Source organism: Nothoprocta perdicaria, unplaced genomic scaffold (genome assembly GCF_003342845.1).
Source record: "Nothoprocta perdicaria isolate Ctin4 unplaced genomic scaffold, notPer1 scaffold_104, whole genome shotgun sequence".
Classification (NCBI taxonomy): domain Eukaryota; kingdom Metazoa; phylum Chordata; class Aves; order Tinamiformes; family Tinamidae; genus Nothoprocta; species Nothoprocta perdicaria.
Genome location: NW_020454139.1, coordinates 1,419,172 through 1,433,469, shown reverse-complemented (window position 1 = coordinate 1,433,469; position 14,298 = coordinate 1,419,172). Strand labels below are relative to the sequence as shown.

Sequence of the window (14,298 nt, the reverse complement as noted above, 5' to 3'; positions counted from 1 at the left end):
AACCAWTAAAGTTTTAGACAAAGCCTCTCTTTCTAGATATCTTCTAAACTTAACTGAAGCTAATTTGTTGCCGGTATTAGGCTCAATCACTGCAATACTGGCATTTTTCAGAGTACATGTATTATGTATTCCTTGGTCAGAGAATGAAAAAGGTCAAGGAACTGAAGGTTCAATCCTGCTGAATAAAAGATGAGTCTCTCAAAATTACTTGATTGATTTGGGTACAACAGCTTAGAAAATCCTATCCTAGAAAGAAAAATAATCATTAATCATAGATATAGCTACCTGTATTGACTTACCCTTTCCATTTCTTTGAAGTCATCATCTAGCTTGGTTCCTTCTGCACCTCCTACTTTCTCACTCACTTTCTGCAGTTACAAAAAAATAAAAACAAACAAAAAAACAGATTCAACACAACAATTTCAGCAACAAATTTCCAGTGTGTTTTTCTGTAAGTTTTGCAACCCTCAGATGTGCTATTCTTTATTTCCAAAAAACTTATTTTAAACATGCTTTATTTCAGGTTAAAGACTCAGAAAATACAGATTAGTGTTTAATTCTCAGAGTCCCAGTCTTCTGCTCCTGTCAGAATAGGCACATACTGCCTTGTCTTTGCAGGATCACACCCTTGTTTCTTTGTGTAATGAATATGTTGAACACCTTGGACTTAACAAGCCATTAATCAACAGTAAGAGAGATGTCTTCAGCAGACAGAAATATCCATGATCAAAATGGAATAAAATGGAATAAAATGGAATTCCTTAATGGAATAAAAAAGGCAAAGGATTCAAGAAACGAAAAAGTTCGCATCAGAAATGAAAAAGACAGCCTTAGCTGCATTGTTTTGAACATTTTAATGCAGTACCAGGGATAAAAATCATATTGAAATACAAAATACTCCCAAGCCCTGACCCTAAACCACCCAGAAGGCAACAGGCAGCAAACATCTCACAGCTGAAAAATTTCAGGTATACATTTACATAATTTCATGCCAAAATAGATCCACATCATTAAATACTAATTTTATATATGTATATAAAGCAGTTGTAATAAAAACAAGAAAACAAAAACAGGAACCAAAAAAGGTGAGCTTCAGTACCACGTCTATCACGTCTTTTGGCAAATTTGCCTTTTTTTTTCATAAAATACTGTTGAAAGACAATTAGGAAATTGTTGTATGTTACCACTTCACTCTTCTGAATCATGCTGGAACATACTGATCTGAGTTTCCTGTTACTGTCAGTAAAAGTGACAATAGCAGATTCAAATGATGACGGCTCTGCAGCACTAGTCAAAATGGATTTTTAACAACTGCACTGTTAGTCAGGAAGTGTTTTAGTGCTGTAACTCCACAAGTCAGTCAAATCCACATGACCCAGGGAATGCAGAATCTTCCCCTGCTCTCATATTTGTCACAGGAAATATAACAGACACATGACTGTCTGATTTCTCTTCACTGCTCAAATTTCATATTGAAAGATATACAGGCAATCACTCTTCTTCCATGAATAGAATCCAAACATTTGATTAATTTCAACTTTGTTCACCTCTATAAAACTGCAATTGCAGTTCTGGCAGGACATGACTAGGGCAGACCATAACTGTCTGTACAATGGGAAGTACCCATCACTTCTACTGTTTTCTGTCAATTTCTCACTGATCAGGAGGCTGCATTGATGAAGCAAAGCTTATTCAGGTACATTAATGAGACAGCAATCCTCTGGAACTTTCTGAGAAAAAATAATGGAAGAATTTTACTTACACCTTTTTTCTTATGCAGAATGAATTTGAAAATCTCCGCAAACCCTCCCCTGTCAATACTCTGAATGCAGATGAGTTTTTGTCCATATCACTGAACTTGTGCCTGACAGAGATTAGTGAAGAGTAAGAAAACTTCTTAGATTTGAAATTCAGTACTACCACAAACAATTCTGTGATGGACAAGGGGTGAACTGAATGTCCTAAAAGCTACTATTCATTTGCTGTTTTCATGAAACCTGGTAGCAAGAAAGCATAAAAGACTGCTCAGAAGCTTTCTTCATCAATATGTGAATGAATCTTTTCATGGTCCTCCAACTATGGTTGAGGTGGCAAAATCTGCAAAGGAGATTCCTACCAAAGTCTCTGAAAAGGACAAGAAACAAGCATAACGCTATTTAAATATTCAAAACAAATTTTGAATAATTGAAATTGAGCTGTAAACTTACAAAGTGCCCAGAGTTCAAGCTCTTTTAGCTGTATCTTTACATGTTTTATCTTTTTGTCTGCTTGAGATCCCTTTACAGGTGATTAAGTTTTACACAGATATGGCTCATCCACAGAGATCCTCTGAAGATCCCATCTTACATCCACAAAAAAGAGCTTTTGCACATGCTCTGTCTTGTGTATTCATCATTCTTGCTGAGCAATATAGGATATTTTTATTTAGTAATATGTCCCAAAGAAGTGGGCATTGCTAAGTCAACAAAGCAATACATCTCTTTTTCCCTCTCAGCATTCATTAAAAAAAAAAAAAAAATCCTCATTCTGTCCATATTAGTCTCACATCAAATTTTATGACTCCTTGCTTTGAGGTATCAAGTGGAAAAACTATGACTCACTGTTTTAAGATAGCAAATGAAATAACATCCATGTCCCAGGAAAAAATTTCATTTGTAAAGGTCTTGGTCAAGTATTGCTTAAGGCAACAGAGAGATGAGTCAAAGGAGAAAGATCATCCATGAAATCTTTAGCTCTTCTCAAACTAGGTGACTCTTCTCTTGGGGTCAGCTGTGTCATAAGCCTGCAGAGCAATTCCTTAAACATTACCATCCAAGCAAAAATCTGTTTTGGAAAACTGTGGGAAAAGATTTTCCAGATTTGAAAAATCTGTTTGGAAAGTGCGCACTTTCACCAATAAAGAGCAGCTCAACCACAGACCTCCATGAAAACATAACTACTGTTTTTCCCCTGAAAGCCACAGGCACTCACTAGTCAGAACACAAAAATCTAAGTAAAGATTCAAATTTAAGAGTGAAAAACTCTCAAGAGATAAATCCATCCCTAAGGCAGAAAGGAGAAATCCACTCAGAGGAAGATATTAAGCTGACCATTGAAAGGCCATAATTTAATGTGGTCCTGTGGCAGCTGGGAACCTAACAAAAGCATATGCAGCAAATGCATAAGCATATGCCTCAAAGCCCTCACCTACACCATCACTGTACWGATAAAATTTATAGGTATTATTTAACTGCTGTATATCCAGGCTTCCAACTTTTAAAGTACTTAATTAAGGCTGCTATTCCATAATCSCCTCTCTGAAATTGTCAGATTTGGTTATGATAGATCATAAAAATATGTCAACATACATCTGTTGAAGATCTGCTCTCATCTGCTCAGAAGCAGTCTGAAAAATTCTCAGCAAATAAAGCTGACTAGAAAACAAAAGTCTCCTCTGCCATATTACGCAGATAAAGGCTTCAACATTTTGTTTCTTGCTTTACATATAAATAAAAATTGGACCCTCAAAATATTCTTTAATGGTAATAATACTTCTCCTGCTYATTCATATAAGAAGAAGCAGGACTTAATCTTTGCACTCCAGCATCAGAAATCAGGACCAAAASTACATAGCTACTTTAAACCACTTCTCTTTCCAATGTTAATTACTTCATCCTGTCTCCAAAAATATTCACAATAAAATTACCATTAACTTTTTTTTTAAGCAGGACCAAACAAATATTTTCTGTGTGTGGGAAATATGTAATGAAAAGGTCTGTTGCTCAGCAAAACCTTCCAGATTTTTTTCTACCTAACAATACCATGATCTAAGATTTTGATCCTATATGTTATACAACTGAAAACATGCACTATATTCCTTAGAGCAAAGTCCAATTGCATAAGGATCCAGTTTCCATTCATGCAGAATATTAACTTAAYATCTGCTGGTCAGAATGGCTTCAGTGGAGAATACAAAGGTGGCAGGAATCCTAATTTTCGTGGGGATGAGAAACTGCTTTTTCCTGTCAGAAAATTTAAAAAACAGTTTTTGGTATAAGTTGACGGGAACTGCAGAATGAGACAGAATGCCAGGAAAGTAGATGGGGCAGATTTGAAATAGGGTCTTAGTTATGGAGATTTCTACTCCATGTCTCATATAGCTGTGCAATTCACCTTTTTGATATTGCTGATTCAYGGATGGTATGTTGTACAGGCCAAAAATGCCTATGCAGTCACTATGGATACACAGAAAAGGCCAATTGTCTTACACAAATACACTGATGATCACTTTTACAGTTTTCCAGGAAAAACCCAGCCTACTAATTAATGAGCACATTAATCTGACACTGGTATCTGTCACTTCTCACAAGACATTAATGCAAATCAAATGTGCATTAAGTAGCTACTCCATGGAAATTATGTTCCTCAGTACTATGACACTGAATCATGTTAGATTGCTTTCTGAACATTCATGGTTGAAACAATTACCTACCAAATGCCCACCTACTGTAAAAAGAAATGAATGTACAGTTTGATAAACCACTACCTGAACTTGGAAATACAGCAAGATGTGCATCAAACCACAGAAGTTATTCAGGTCACCTGAGTCTTCAGCTTTACTCATTTTGTGAAACAACGGTTTGGCACCTTTTCTTCTGTTTAGGAGTATAAAATTAGCTTTGGGTGTTTTGCCACAGCACAGTACTTTGGCTATGTGGCAACCTGAATGCTGTCTTCACAATGCAGCTACACCAGTGTGACTTTCTCCCTGGGCACTGCAATGCTTTTGCACATGCTCTGCACATGGCAAGCTCTAATCTAGCCCTCCCCTCCCTTCTGAATGCCCCTTGACATCACTGCTATCCCAGATGCAATTTTTCCCTTCAGATATTTTAGAGATCAAACCTGCCACTCCTACCTGCAGCACAGTTTAATTAACATGTAATAATTTCTGTAATCCCCAAATTCCACATATTTCTATAGTTATTCCATGYGGCTTTGGCCTTTTTCACTTTTATTTGTCATTGTAAGGTTTTGTGTTCTGGGAGCAGGTTTTCAGCAGTAAGCATCTTCAGGTTAAGAAGTTTTTCAATCAGGCTCCAAAATGCTGTGCTGATTTGTTAGCACTGCAGAGACAAGAAGGACATATATGGCTTGCAAAAGAGAGTGAAAAATATACATTTTAATGAGAAGAATTCTGCGTACACACAGGGATGTTTGCCAATACTGTAGGCTTCTCAGAAAGAGTAAACATTTGAAAAAGAACATTTATATAAAGCATCATACATCATACATCATCTCTGGGCAAACTTTTTTGATTCCCTCTATCACTTTGCATGCTATTCTGAGATATCAGAATTCATTATCACAGAAAACAGATGCTGTCTACTACTCAAATTTATGATCATGGTCTTGGTTCTCTGCAGTCAACTGAGCACAAGTCTGGTAGCAAATTTCAGCAGCAAGAGTAAGCAGGAGTGATTTTCTGCTAGTATTAGATGAAGCACAATATGAAATGAAAGAAAACAATCACCTCAGAAATCTAATTAGTTGCATCTGGGGCTTCTCTTCTTGACAACAGAATATAAAACAAAATGGATTTTTTTTTGTGTTAGCTTGGGGATAGCTTGTCTTTCAGAAAAGCATGAGCGGTAGTAAAAGCTACAGTACCTTATTCTGGATCATGAAGTAAACTAACGTCTGATGTAGTTGGGATAAAGTGATCTTGCTCAAGCTTTTCAGGATAATACATCTAGTTGAGGGAAGTTCCGACTTATATGTCAAATGATCCAAAATCCTTAGCCTTGGAAAGCCTCCAGAAACTGAAGGATGTGACATAGCTTAAATGAAACTTTCATCAACACAGAAAGATTTCACAAGACCAAAAGGTCATTGCCTTTTCCCTTTCATTTAATATTCTCTATATTTTGTTATATTTTGCTTCTAAGTTGAAAACAGAATGTGTAAATTGGGACTGTGAAATGTATAAATAGGGACTATGAATTGTAAATTGCTCAAGAATGTGGGACAAGCCACTTCAACAGCAGGTCTTAAACCTGATACTGAATTAATATACTTCTTAGGTTGAAAATGACAATGATTTCCAGTTACATTTTGTTTACAAAYTTCTCCTCTTAAGCTGTGAAAACTGGAAAAGCATCCCACAGTGCCACCAGCAGAGCTGTGTAAAACAGGATCCTTCCTTCCCTTGCAGCAATGAGGACCTCTACGACTCCACTGCTTCCAGCAGAAGCTATAAAGAGTCATGGAGCCAGTCAGGAAAAAACAAAAAGGAGAGAGCAGAGATCCCAGAGTCTCGAGGGGGCTCTAGCATTTCACCCAAGTGTTTACACTGGTATTTTGATTAGCCATGGAGGCTTTGTTTCCTCCTTGGCAAACTGAAGAAAAACACTTGCCTACCACATGGGAAAATTGTGAGCATTAATTTGCACCTGCTACTGCTTGCCACCAGGAGCACATCCAACAGAATTTTTAGCAATGTACTTAAGGAAAGCATCTGCCAGGCAATCATTTCTTCTTCTTCACTGTCATTTGCAAGACACCTTTAAGCAAAAGAATGATACTTCTTACCTGCTATTTTYCCTGATAGCACTGCGTTCTCTGGTTTGTCCCACCTCAGCATCACACCATCCGGAACCTGTTAAATTTATCCAAAGCTAACCTAGGCAGTGCTAAAGGAATTATCACACTGCCTGCCTTGTTAATGCCTCCAATTTGACCCTGCATTTTGTGGGATAAAGTGGGATTTTTTTGKATTCAGTGCAGTGTTCAAGTTTATGAGGTGAACTGAATTTGGGAAGCTCAGCAGAAAAAAARGAAGGATCAGTAGGAGGACTACACATGGCTTGACTCCATTTCCTGTAAAGCATCTCCTAAATATCTTTTGAATATACAATTACTTGGCCTTGCTAGTCCTCACATCTTGTACTAGTAAGTCCATGTCCCTGCTGAAAGTCCTACCAACATCCTGGGGGCAGGCTGGAAAGCCTGGGAAGTTGTTCTGCAGAAACGACAAACAAGTCTGTAACGCTGCGGCACACACAGAAAAATAGGACTTGGCAAGTCACTGCTAAAGGCAAAATGACTCAGTGGAACTGTTTCTCCCCAGGAAGAATAAGGGTGTTCAGRATCCCAGTTTCTAGCATTGCCACTACCTAAGAAATAACCCTCTGTGAACCTGTCCCATGTCCTACTCTCATTATTTAGAGTTGGACTGTAATTTACCTTTTCCATTCAACCTATAGCTCAAGGGGGCAATGCCTGTCTCTCTGCTTTCCCTGCGGTGCTTTCTGCCGGCCACACGGACCACGCTGCAGAGCTGCCGCAGGGCAGCCGCTCGGACGCAGCGCTCCCCGATGCACGCTCCGCTCTCGGCAGGCTCTGCAGAGCCGCTGCTGCAAAGTCTCCGCATTGCATCGGAGACCATCCGACGGCACGGGAAGCGCAGCAGGAGCAGGGAAGCTGCAGCAGGGAAAGGGCTGGCAGAGCAGTGCAGGGAAAGCCTCTGCATGCAGAGCACCCTCCAGAGGAGAGGGCTGCCATGGGCAGGCACCCAGCTAACCCCTTTAGCACATTTACACTTGCAGAGGTGTCCTTACATGAGACACTGCAGCGCATCCACGGAGACAGAAGGACCCACTGCTTGTACATGCACTTAAGCTCATTCAGGAGCTGGGTCCTCCGCTGCTCCAAGTCAATGTTCAGCCAGGAAGCTGTTCACAACCTTTGGCAGCCTTGAGTGGCCTCCAAAACTGTCACAGGAAAGTTGTTGTCGAGAACTGCCAGAGAATTGAGTGGTCAGGACAGCCTGTGCTTTTCCAGGCTACCTCTGCGTCCCCAGCATGCCACCTGCCCTATCAGCAGGGAAGAAATAGGTATAAAAAAGCTGGATATAGCAGCTGGAAGACGTGCCASTCACTTCTTTTTTATTTCATTATTTTTTTTCGTAAGGAACAGAGAACAAATACTGTTACGGTATTTCTATTTCTGATGGTAATAGTGCAGTGACACAGCCCTTCAGCGGACCTGCCGACAACGAATGCACACAAGTCTTTCCACACTAGCGCAATGTGATACGAACCAGATCCACCATTCCTAAGAATTCTCCACACAGGAAGACTGGGACCTCCACACTGCACTGTCACAGATGCTTCTTGACAACTTCCTTGTAGGTATAGCCTAGAATTTTAGGGTCAAAAGCTACAATTTTAGGCAGGGGAACTTTAAATATTTAGAGATGTATATGCTAATGCACAGTGTGGAAAAGAAGTGAAAAGAGCACAGACCATATAGTCATARTCTTCAATTTCATGAGCTCACCTCCAACATGGTAATAGATCATGATCCATGTTACTCATCTTGTATACATTAATGCATACTTTGTCTACACACATATCTTCTAATCTCAGTATAAACAAAAATCAAGAGATAATTATTTTGCCTGCACTGCTCTACCAACAAATACTTACTCTGCTCATTTCAGGAAAATAAAAAAAAAAAAAAAAAAGGAAAAAAAAGAAAAAGTCTACATCAGTGTTTTAGGCCGCCAGCAAGGCATAATTTACCCGCACTGCTTATAAAGTCTTGGCTGTTGAGCCAACTTATTTTCTTGCACTAAAATTCAGACTTGCAAGGCACAGAGAACATCACGTGCAGACATAGCACAAAGATGCCAGCACAGACTCTACACCCTGCCAAGATCCCCACACAGGATAAAGTCCAAGTGCCCCATCAGCATTATGCAAATGGTAACACAAAGGTACAGCTGACTGCTAAAGCTCAGTATAATGTATTTGACTTTGCTAAGCCAGACAACTTTGTTCTCATAATCTTTGCGGGCTTTGTAATTTTCTTTCTCAGTAAAGGAATGAATTAAAGTCTAAAACAGGAGAAGCTCTGGCCAAATAAAAGCAAAATAACAGCAGGAGCCATTTACAGCAATTCCATTTAAGACACATTTTGTACCTCTGCATTGATGTACATCAGTCCACAGGCCTCTGACTGGCTAAAATTCAGCCTAGTGCTTAACATCTGGAGATGCCAGGAACATTTAGAAGCTGCTAAAGACTAAGAGGACAAAAGATAGCTTAAATGTGATTTACTGATTAAACAGCTATAACAACTCTTATTGTGAAATTGTCCTGTCTATATAGTAGAGTGAATTCGCTTGACTCTGACAGTGAATTAATTGTTATCTGCCAAAGACATGAAGTTAGAGGGAGTCTGGGAAGGAAAAAAACATGTTCAAGCTGTTGCTAGTAGCAAACTGTGTTTCATTTCTAATGTTCTTATTGACACAATGTCTAGATCGCTGCAGACTGTGCAGAGCACAACATGGTGCCAAAACAGATTATTTATGCATTTTTTTTTATTCTATTGGTAGCGTTGATAATTTATTAACTACACAACAATCAAAATCCCCAAAGTGCATTGTCACTTTCAGGCTAACAACAGCACTTTTAGAGAATTTTGTTAGCTGCTTAAAGCTTTATTTTTTTTATAAAAGCCTTATTTAAAGTCAATGCCCCTTCTTAAATCCTTGGTCTCTCACTTAACTGGGTGAAAGCAGTATGTGCCAGTTGCCAGGGTCGGGGGAGCTGAACAGCAGGACAGCAATGCTGCAGCAAGCACAGGACATCTCTCATGTAAAGCCTGTGACTGACCTTCTGGACATCGATCAAGGAAGGAAAAGAAACAAGAAGGCTTTCCTTCAAGGAAGGAAAGAAAGAAGGCTGAAAGGATGGAGATGACRTGTGCTACCATGTAGCTGCTGGCTTGCAGGAGGAATGCACGTAGGTGGACACGGCTGGGAGGAGGTAGAGCAGAGGCAAAGTAGGGGCACTATAAAATTCAAGGAAATAAAGCTGCTTAATGAAGAGAAGCCTCAACATTTGCTGCTGACCCAAATGCTACTGTAATTCACTAGCTACACCTCTGAGGTCCACAGAAATAAGCAAAAGCAGAGAAGAGACTGCTGTTCTCTCATACTTTGAAAATTCAGAAGGTACTTAAAAGAGGGCAGAAATGACCACCGAAATCCTCTGGGAAACAAACCAAACACTACTGCAATGACCAAAAAGATAGATCATAACAAAACACAGATCAGCACAACAAACTGCAGTTTAAATTTAGCTAGCATATGTGTTTATGGCTCTAACTGCTACCAGAGAAACAGGCACTGCAGGAAGGCTGGCTTGATAAAGTGGAAAGAAAACCTGTAATTTACAAAATAGCTTCTTATTAGTAGGAGGGATACAGAGATCTCTGAGGCATAATAATGAAATAGGCAGTTCTTGCTAATGTTATCTTGCAATTCATTTGAATGAAGGAATTCAGGTGAAATGATAATAAAAAAAGAATGCTGGGCTTGATAAAAGACCACAGAGCCTGCTAAAAAAAAACTGTAATTGCTTACACTTCTAAATATCTCAAGATATTTACAAGCTTTTATTGTCAGTCTTTCAGTCTTGCACAGTAGCTGAGGTTCTGCACCACCGTGGATGAATTACACTTGTACCTGGAGTTTCACAGGAAAATAACAGTACAAAAATTGGTTGTTACTTTTTACTCAGTGATATGGTCTGTAACTTTAACATTACTTAACAATGTATTCTTATTGAAATGAATAAGTTCGGTTTTATAAGGCTATTAGTTGCTGTTCATATTTCCATTATAGTGTCTTCATAATTGGCTGCTTATACTCATTTGCAGCCTTTCAAAAATGCAAAGTAAAACTACTTGCATATTTTACTAAATACATAAAAGCAAAAATTGACAATATAATCKTTTTGAATTGCCTCTGAGATAAATTTAATCTATTGCCATCTCTCTGTTTGCCTTCACTGTTTGTGCTTTCACCTTTTCAAGTCCACTGCGCACAATGGAAATATGTTAACACTGCAGTATGCTGCAGGCAAGGTAGATCCACAATCTATAATTTCTTATATTCAAATAGTAACACAAATGCACATGCTTATAGATGTAGAAAAACACTTTCAGAACTTAAGAAAGTCTGACAAAATTACTGCAATACCCATAAGAAAGGGAAGGCTTCCTTGTTGCTGAAATTTTGCCCTTTCTAAACCGTATCACAGGGCATGTCCCATCATATCTTTTAAAAATAAAATGCACTAATAAACAGAAACACAGCTGTAATATTCACTGCTTGGAGTGCAGAAGTATATGCCAGGGAATCTGACTGCTATTACTAAAGCCCAACCCGATTCAGATGACTTTCTGGAAAGGGAGCTGCACATAGCTGTTAAGTCCAGGTAGTCCAATTTCTTCAACATTTCCACAYTGCAGTCACAGGGACCACGCTTGTGTTTGCCAAGCCCGGAGACTCAGCCCATGGACACAATCCTGAAGACCCTGCCCACACCTCACAGCCGAGGCACCATCACCTGTTTCTTCTGGACAGGGACACTCGCTGGTGGGTGACACCTGGCTTTCATTCACATCCCTCATATTCCACTGCATTTCAGGAAGGTGTATCTGTACACTTTATAGAATGAGATGTAAAGGCAAACAGAAAATACCACTTTTAAAGCCTGGGACATTTCTCTTTAATTTGAAACAATATAATGGCAAATGTTTTTAAGGACAATTAACTTCCAACTCACAGAAAGATAATAATGCTTTCTCTTCCTTATTCTTCTCTCTCTCCTTCCGATTTTGCCCATCCAAKTAAACCTTAAAATTCATCTTGAATTTTGTCATATAAATGTCCTGCAGTCTGCATAGAATTTTCAAGCATGTATGATTCTTTATGGCAATCTAATTACATTTAGTAGATTTACCACAGTTTACCACAAATTATTCTGTGGTGATGTAAAAGTAAAGAAATAATGTAAGATACAGACCAGGTGAGATTTTCAAATGTCAAAGTTAAAAAATCACAACCATAAATAAGTATACAGTATTAGTTTCTTCGCGTAATCAGGTAATTAGTCTAACGACCCATATGTACACAGTTACTSTCTGCTGTGCTGGCAATCACTCACCTAACAGGTTCATTATATAYATGCAGTTATATCTTTGGGGAGAAAAACAAGCTAGATTCTTTAGCTTGCAGACCTGGAATTTGTTATAAGAGAAGAAACATTCAGAYATAGGAACATTAAGTACTTCATTGCCTTACTCTGCCTTAGAAGTCTCTCAGCTTTTCCTCAATCTGAGGAAAAACAAAATTCTCAGATAACCTAAACTTTGAATGTCTCTTATGCTATCCATTTCTTGCTTTAAAACACTGGGTTTGTATTAGTTTCYAAGGGGAGAAGCACAGAAACACAAATCATATCCTGAGGTGATCAGTTTGAATGTATAAATGTGCTTTGTTGGTCTTGAGCTGTCTTAATGCAGCTTCCAACCTAGGGAAGATCATAGATTAACCAGGACAGAAAGTGCAGTGCTGGGCAGGAACCCCTGGCATCCACCACACTACCACTTTCAAGTTTATTTAGACACTGAGAAATACAGGTTATTCACTGTAACCTGCTTATCACACTGCATRATATTTAAGTAGTATTTAAAATATATAAAGATAGTTTACCTTCATAGACTTCTAGATAGAAAGCAAAGAAGCCCTGAATTACAACTGGTAGYATACCCCTACCAAGTAAGTATCTCATTGATTATGTGACCTGTGCTACGTCATTCTCTCTATATGYGATCAGATTTCTTCCTTTGTCAGATCAGGGATGTGGGACACAAAAGGTGGATTAAATAGCTAGCACTCCAATTTTCACTAGGTATTGGGCCTTGTAAAGTAGAATTTTGCTTAAAACAAAGGTAGTAAAATTTGCTTCTTAGAACACAGTAACTTTAAGAGCTGGTGATTTATGATAGAAATGAGTAGCAACATCCCCAAAGATCTTACTGACATAGGATTTAAGAAGAGCAAGAGAAATGAAAGAGTTTCAAATACAAGAAATATTGCATTCTGCTTATTAATAATTCCATTTCTTAAGTTAACAGTATTAAGGTATTCTCCTTATAATTCACAGATCACGAAAATGCTTCTTCCTTAAGTCCTTGAGAYTTAATTTAATGATTACAGGTGTTGGAATCATTATACTAACCAGACTTCAAAAAAACTGGCAGAAGGAGGAACACAAATGTTAAAGAATTTTAAAGGGGATCTTTTACAAAAATTTTGGCTTTGTAACAGCTTTTCATGCCATTGATATTTAACAGCTGTTGTTTTGTTAGAGTCAACATTTAACAACTACTACAATCTACTGTTAGAGCCATTACTTCTGTTTAAATTGATTAATAAGAATACATAAAAGCTTTTTGCACTCTAGGGAATATTACGGAGAAAAAACAAACAAACAAAAAAAAAAGAATAAAAAAGAGGCCCTCTTCTATGGCTCAAAGCACACCACTTCCAGCCACAGTAGGAGTTTGCTGCTGGCAAAATCCCTCCTCAGAACAGGCTTTCACTACTCAAACCAGACAACTTATCTAAACCTGCACTGAAGGAAGCAGAACTGATCAGCTGAACATTTTTCTACTGATAGACGTATTTTATGGCAAGGCTGACTTAAATCTGTAGCAAGCACAACTTTTTGAAGATGCCTGATAAAAATTAAAATGTAAATCTCCAGTGCAACAGCTGGAAGGTGGGGAAGATTGAAAGAAGGAAATACTTTTTTTTTTTTTTTTTTAATCTACAGACTTCCTGAAGATGGCTATGAAAACAATTTAATACCCCAGAATTAAGTAAAAATATGGAAAGTGTCACAAATTACTTACCTAATTCCCAATGCACACAAGCACCACAATAGCATGCCACCTCTTTCTTAAGTGATTCCTCCTCAATACTTAGCTCTATAGGCTAATAATACTGCAGCATTGAAAGAAAAAAAAAAAAAAGCCAACTAACTCCTTCTCCTTTACAATGCAGCAATGCTTTAGAGCTTTTAACAACCTGGCATTACATTTGCACATGGTTATTCCTCCTACATTCACATTTTAATATATGCTTTAACATACACATGATATAGSTGAAGTTTTAAAATACACAAGGTTAAAAAGTGTATGGCAAATGGAGACACCTACATACTAGCACTTATCTCTTCCACCACTAGCAAATGGTAGTACAAAACCTAAGATTTTAAAGATGGGAAGATATCTGGAATGGAAGCTGGGGAACACACAGAGAGATAAATTATACTGTTGTTTTTCAGTAGTTTATTTTCCTTATTGCATTTATGTTGAACAGATCATTCCCTTTGAAGCGGAGTAGACTGGCAGACAATAAATAAGCCCTGCYGTGAATACACATGGCACTGTGTG

At 38.3% G+C, this 14,298-nt stretch overlaps 1 protein-coding gene across 1 annotated transcript in view; it reads right to left on the bottom strand.

Moving 5' to 3' along the window:
- SH3GL2 (SH3 domain containing GRB2 like 2, endophilin A1) overlaps positions 1 to 14,298 on the bottom strand; it is an 89,029-nt gene that overhangs the window by 18,199 nt on the left and 56,532 nt on the right. The window contains exon 2 of the mRNA XM_026043856.1: positions 300 to 368. Within this exon, the coding sequence (XP_025899641.1) occupies positions 300 to 368 (69 nt within the window). The remainder of the gene's footprint in view (positions 1 to 299; positions 369 to 14,298) is intronic.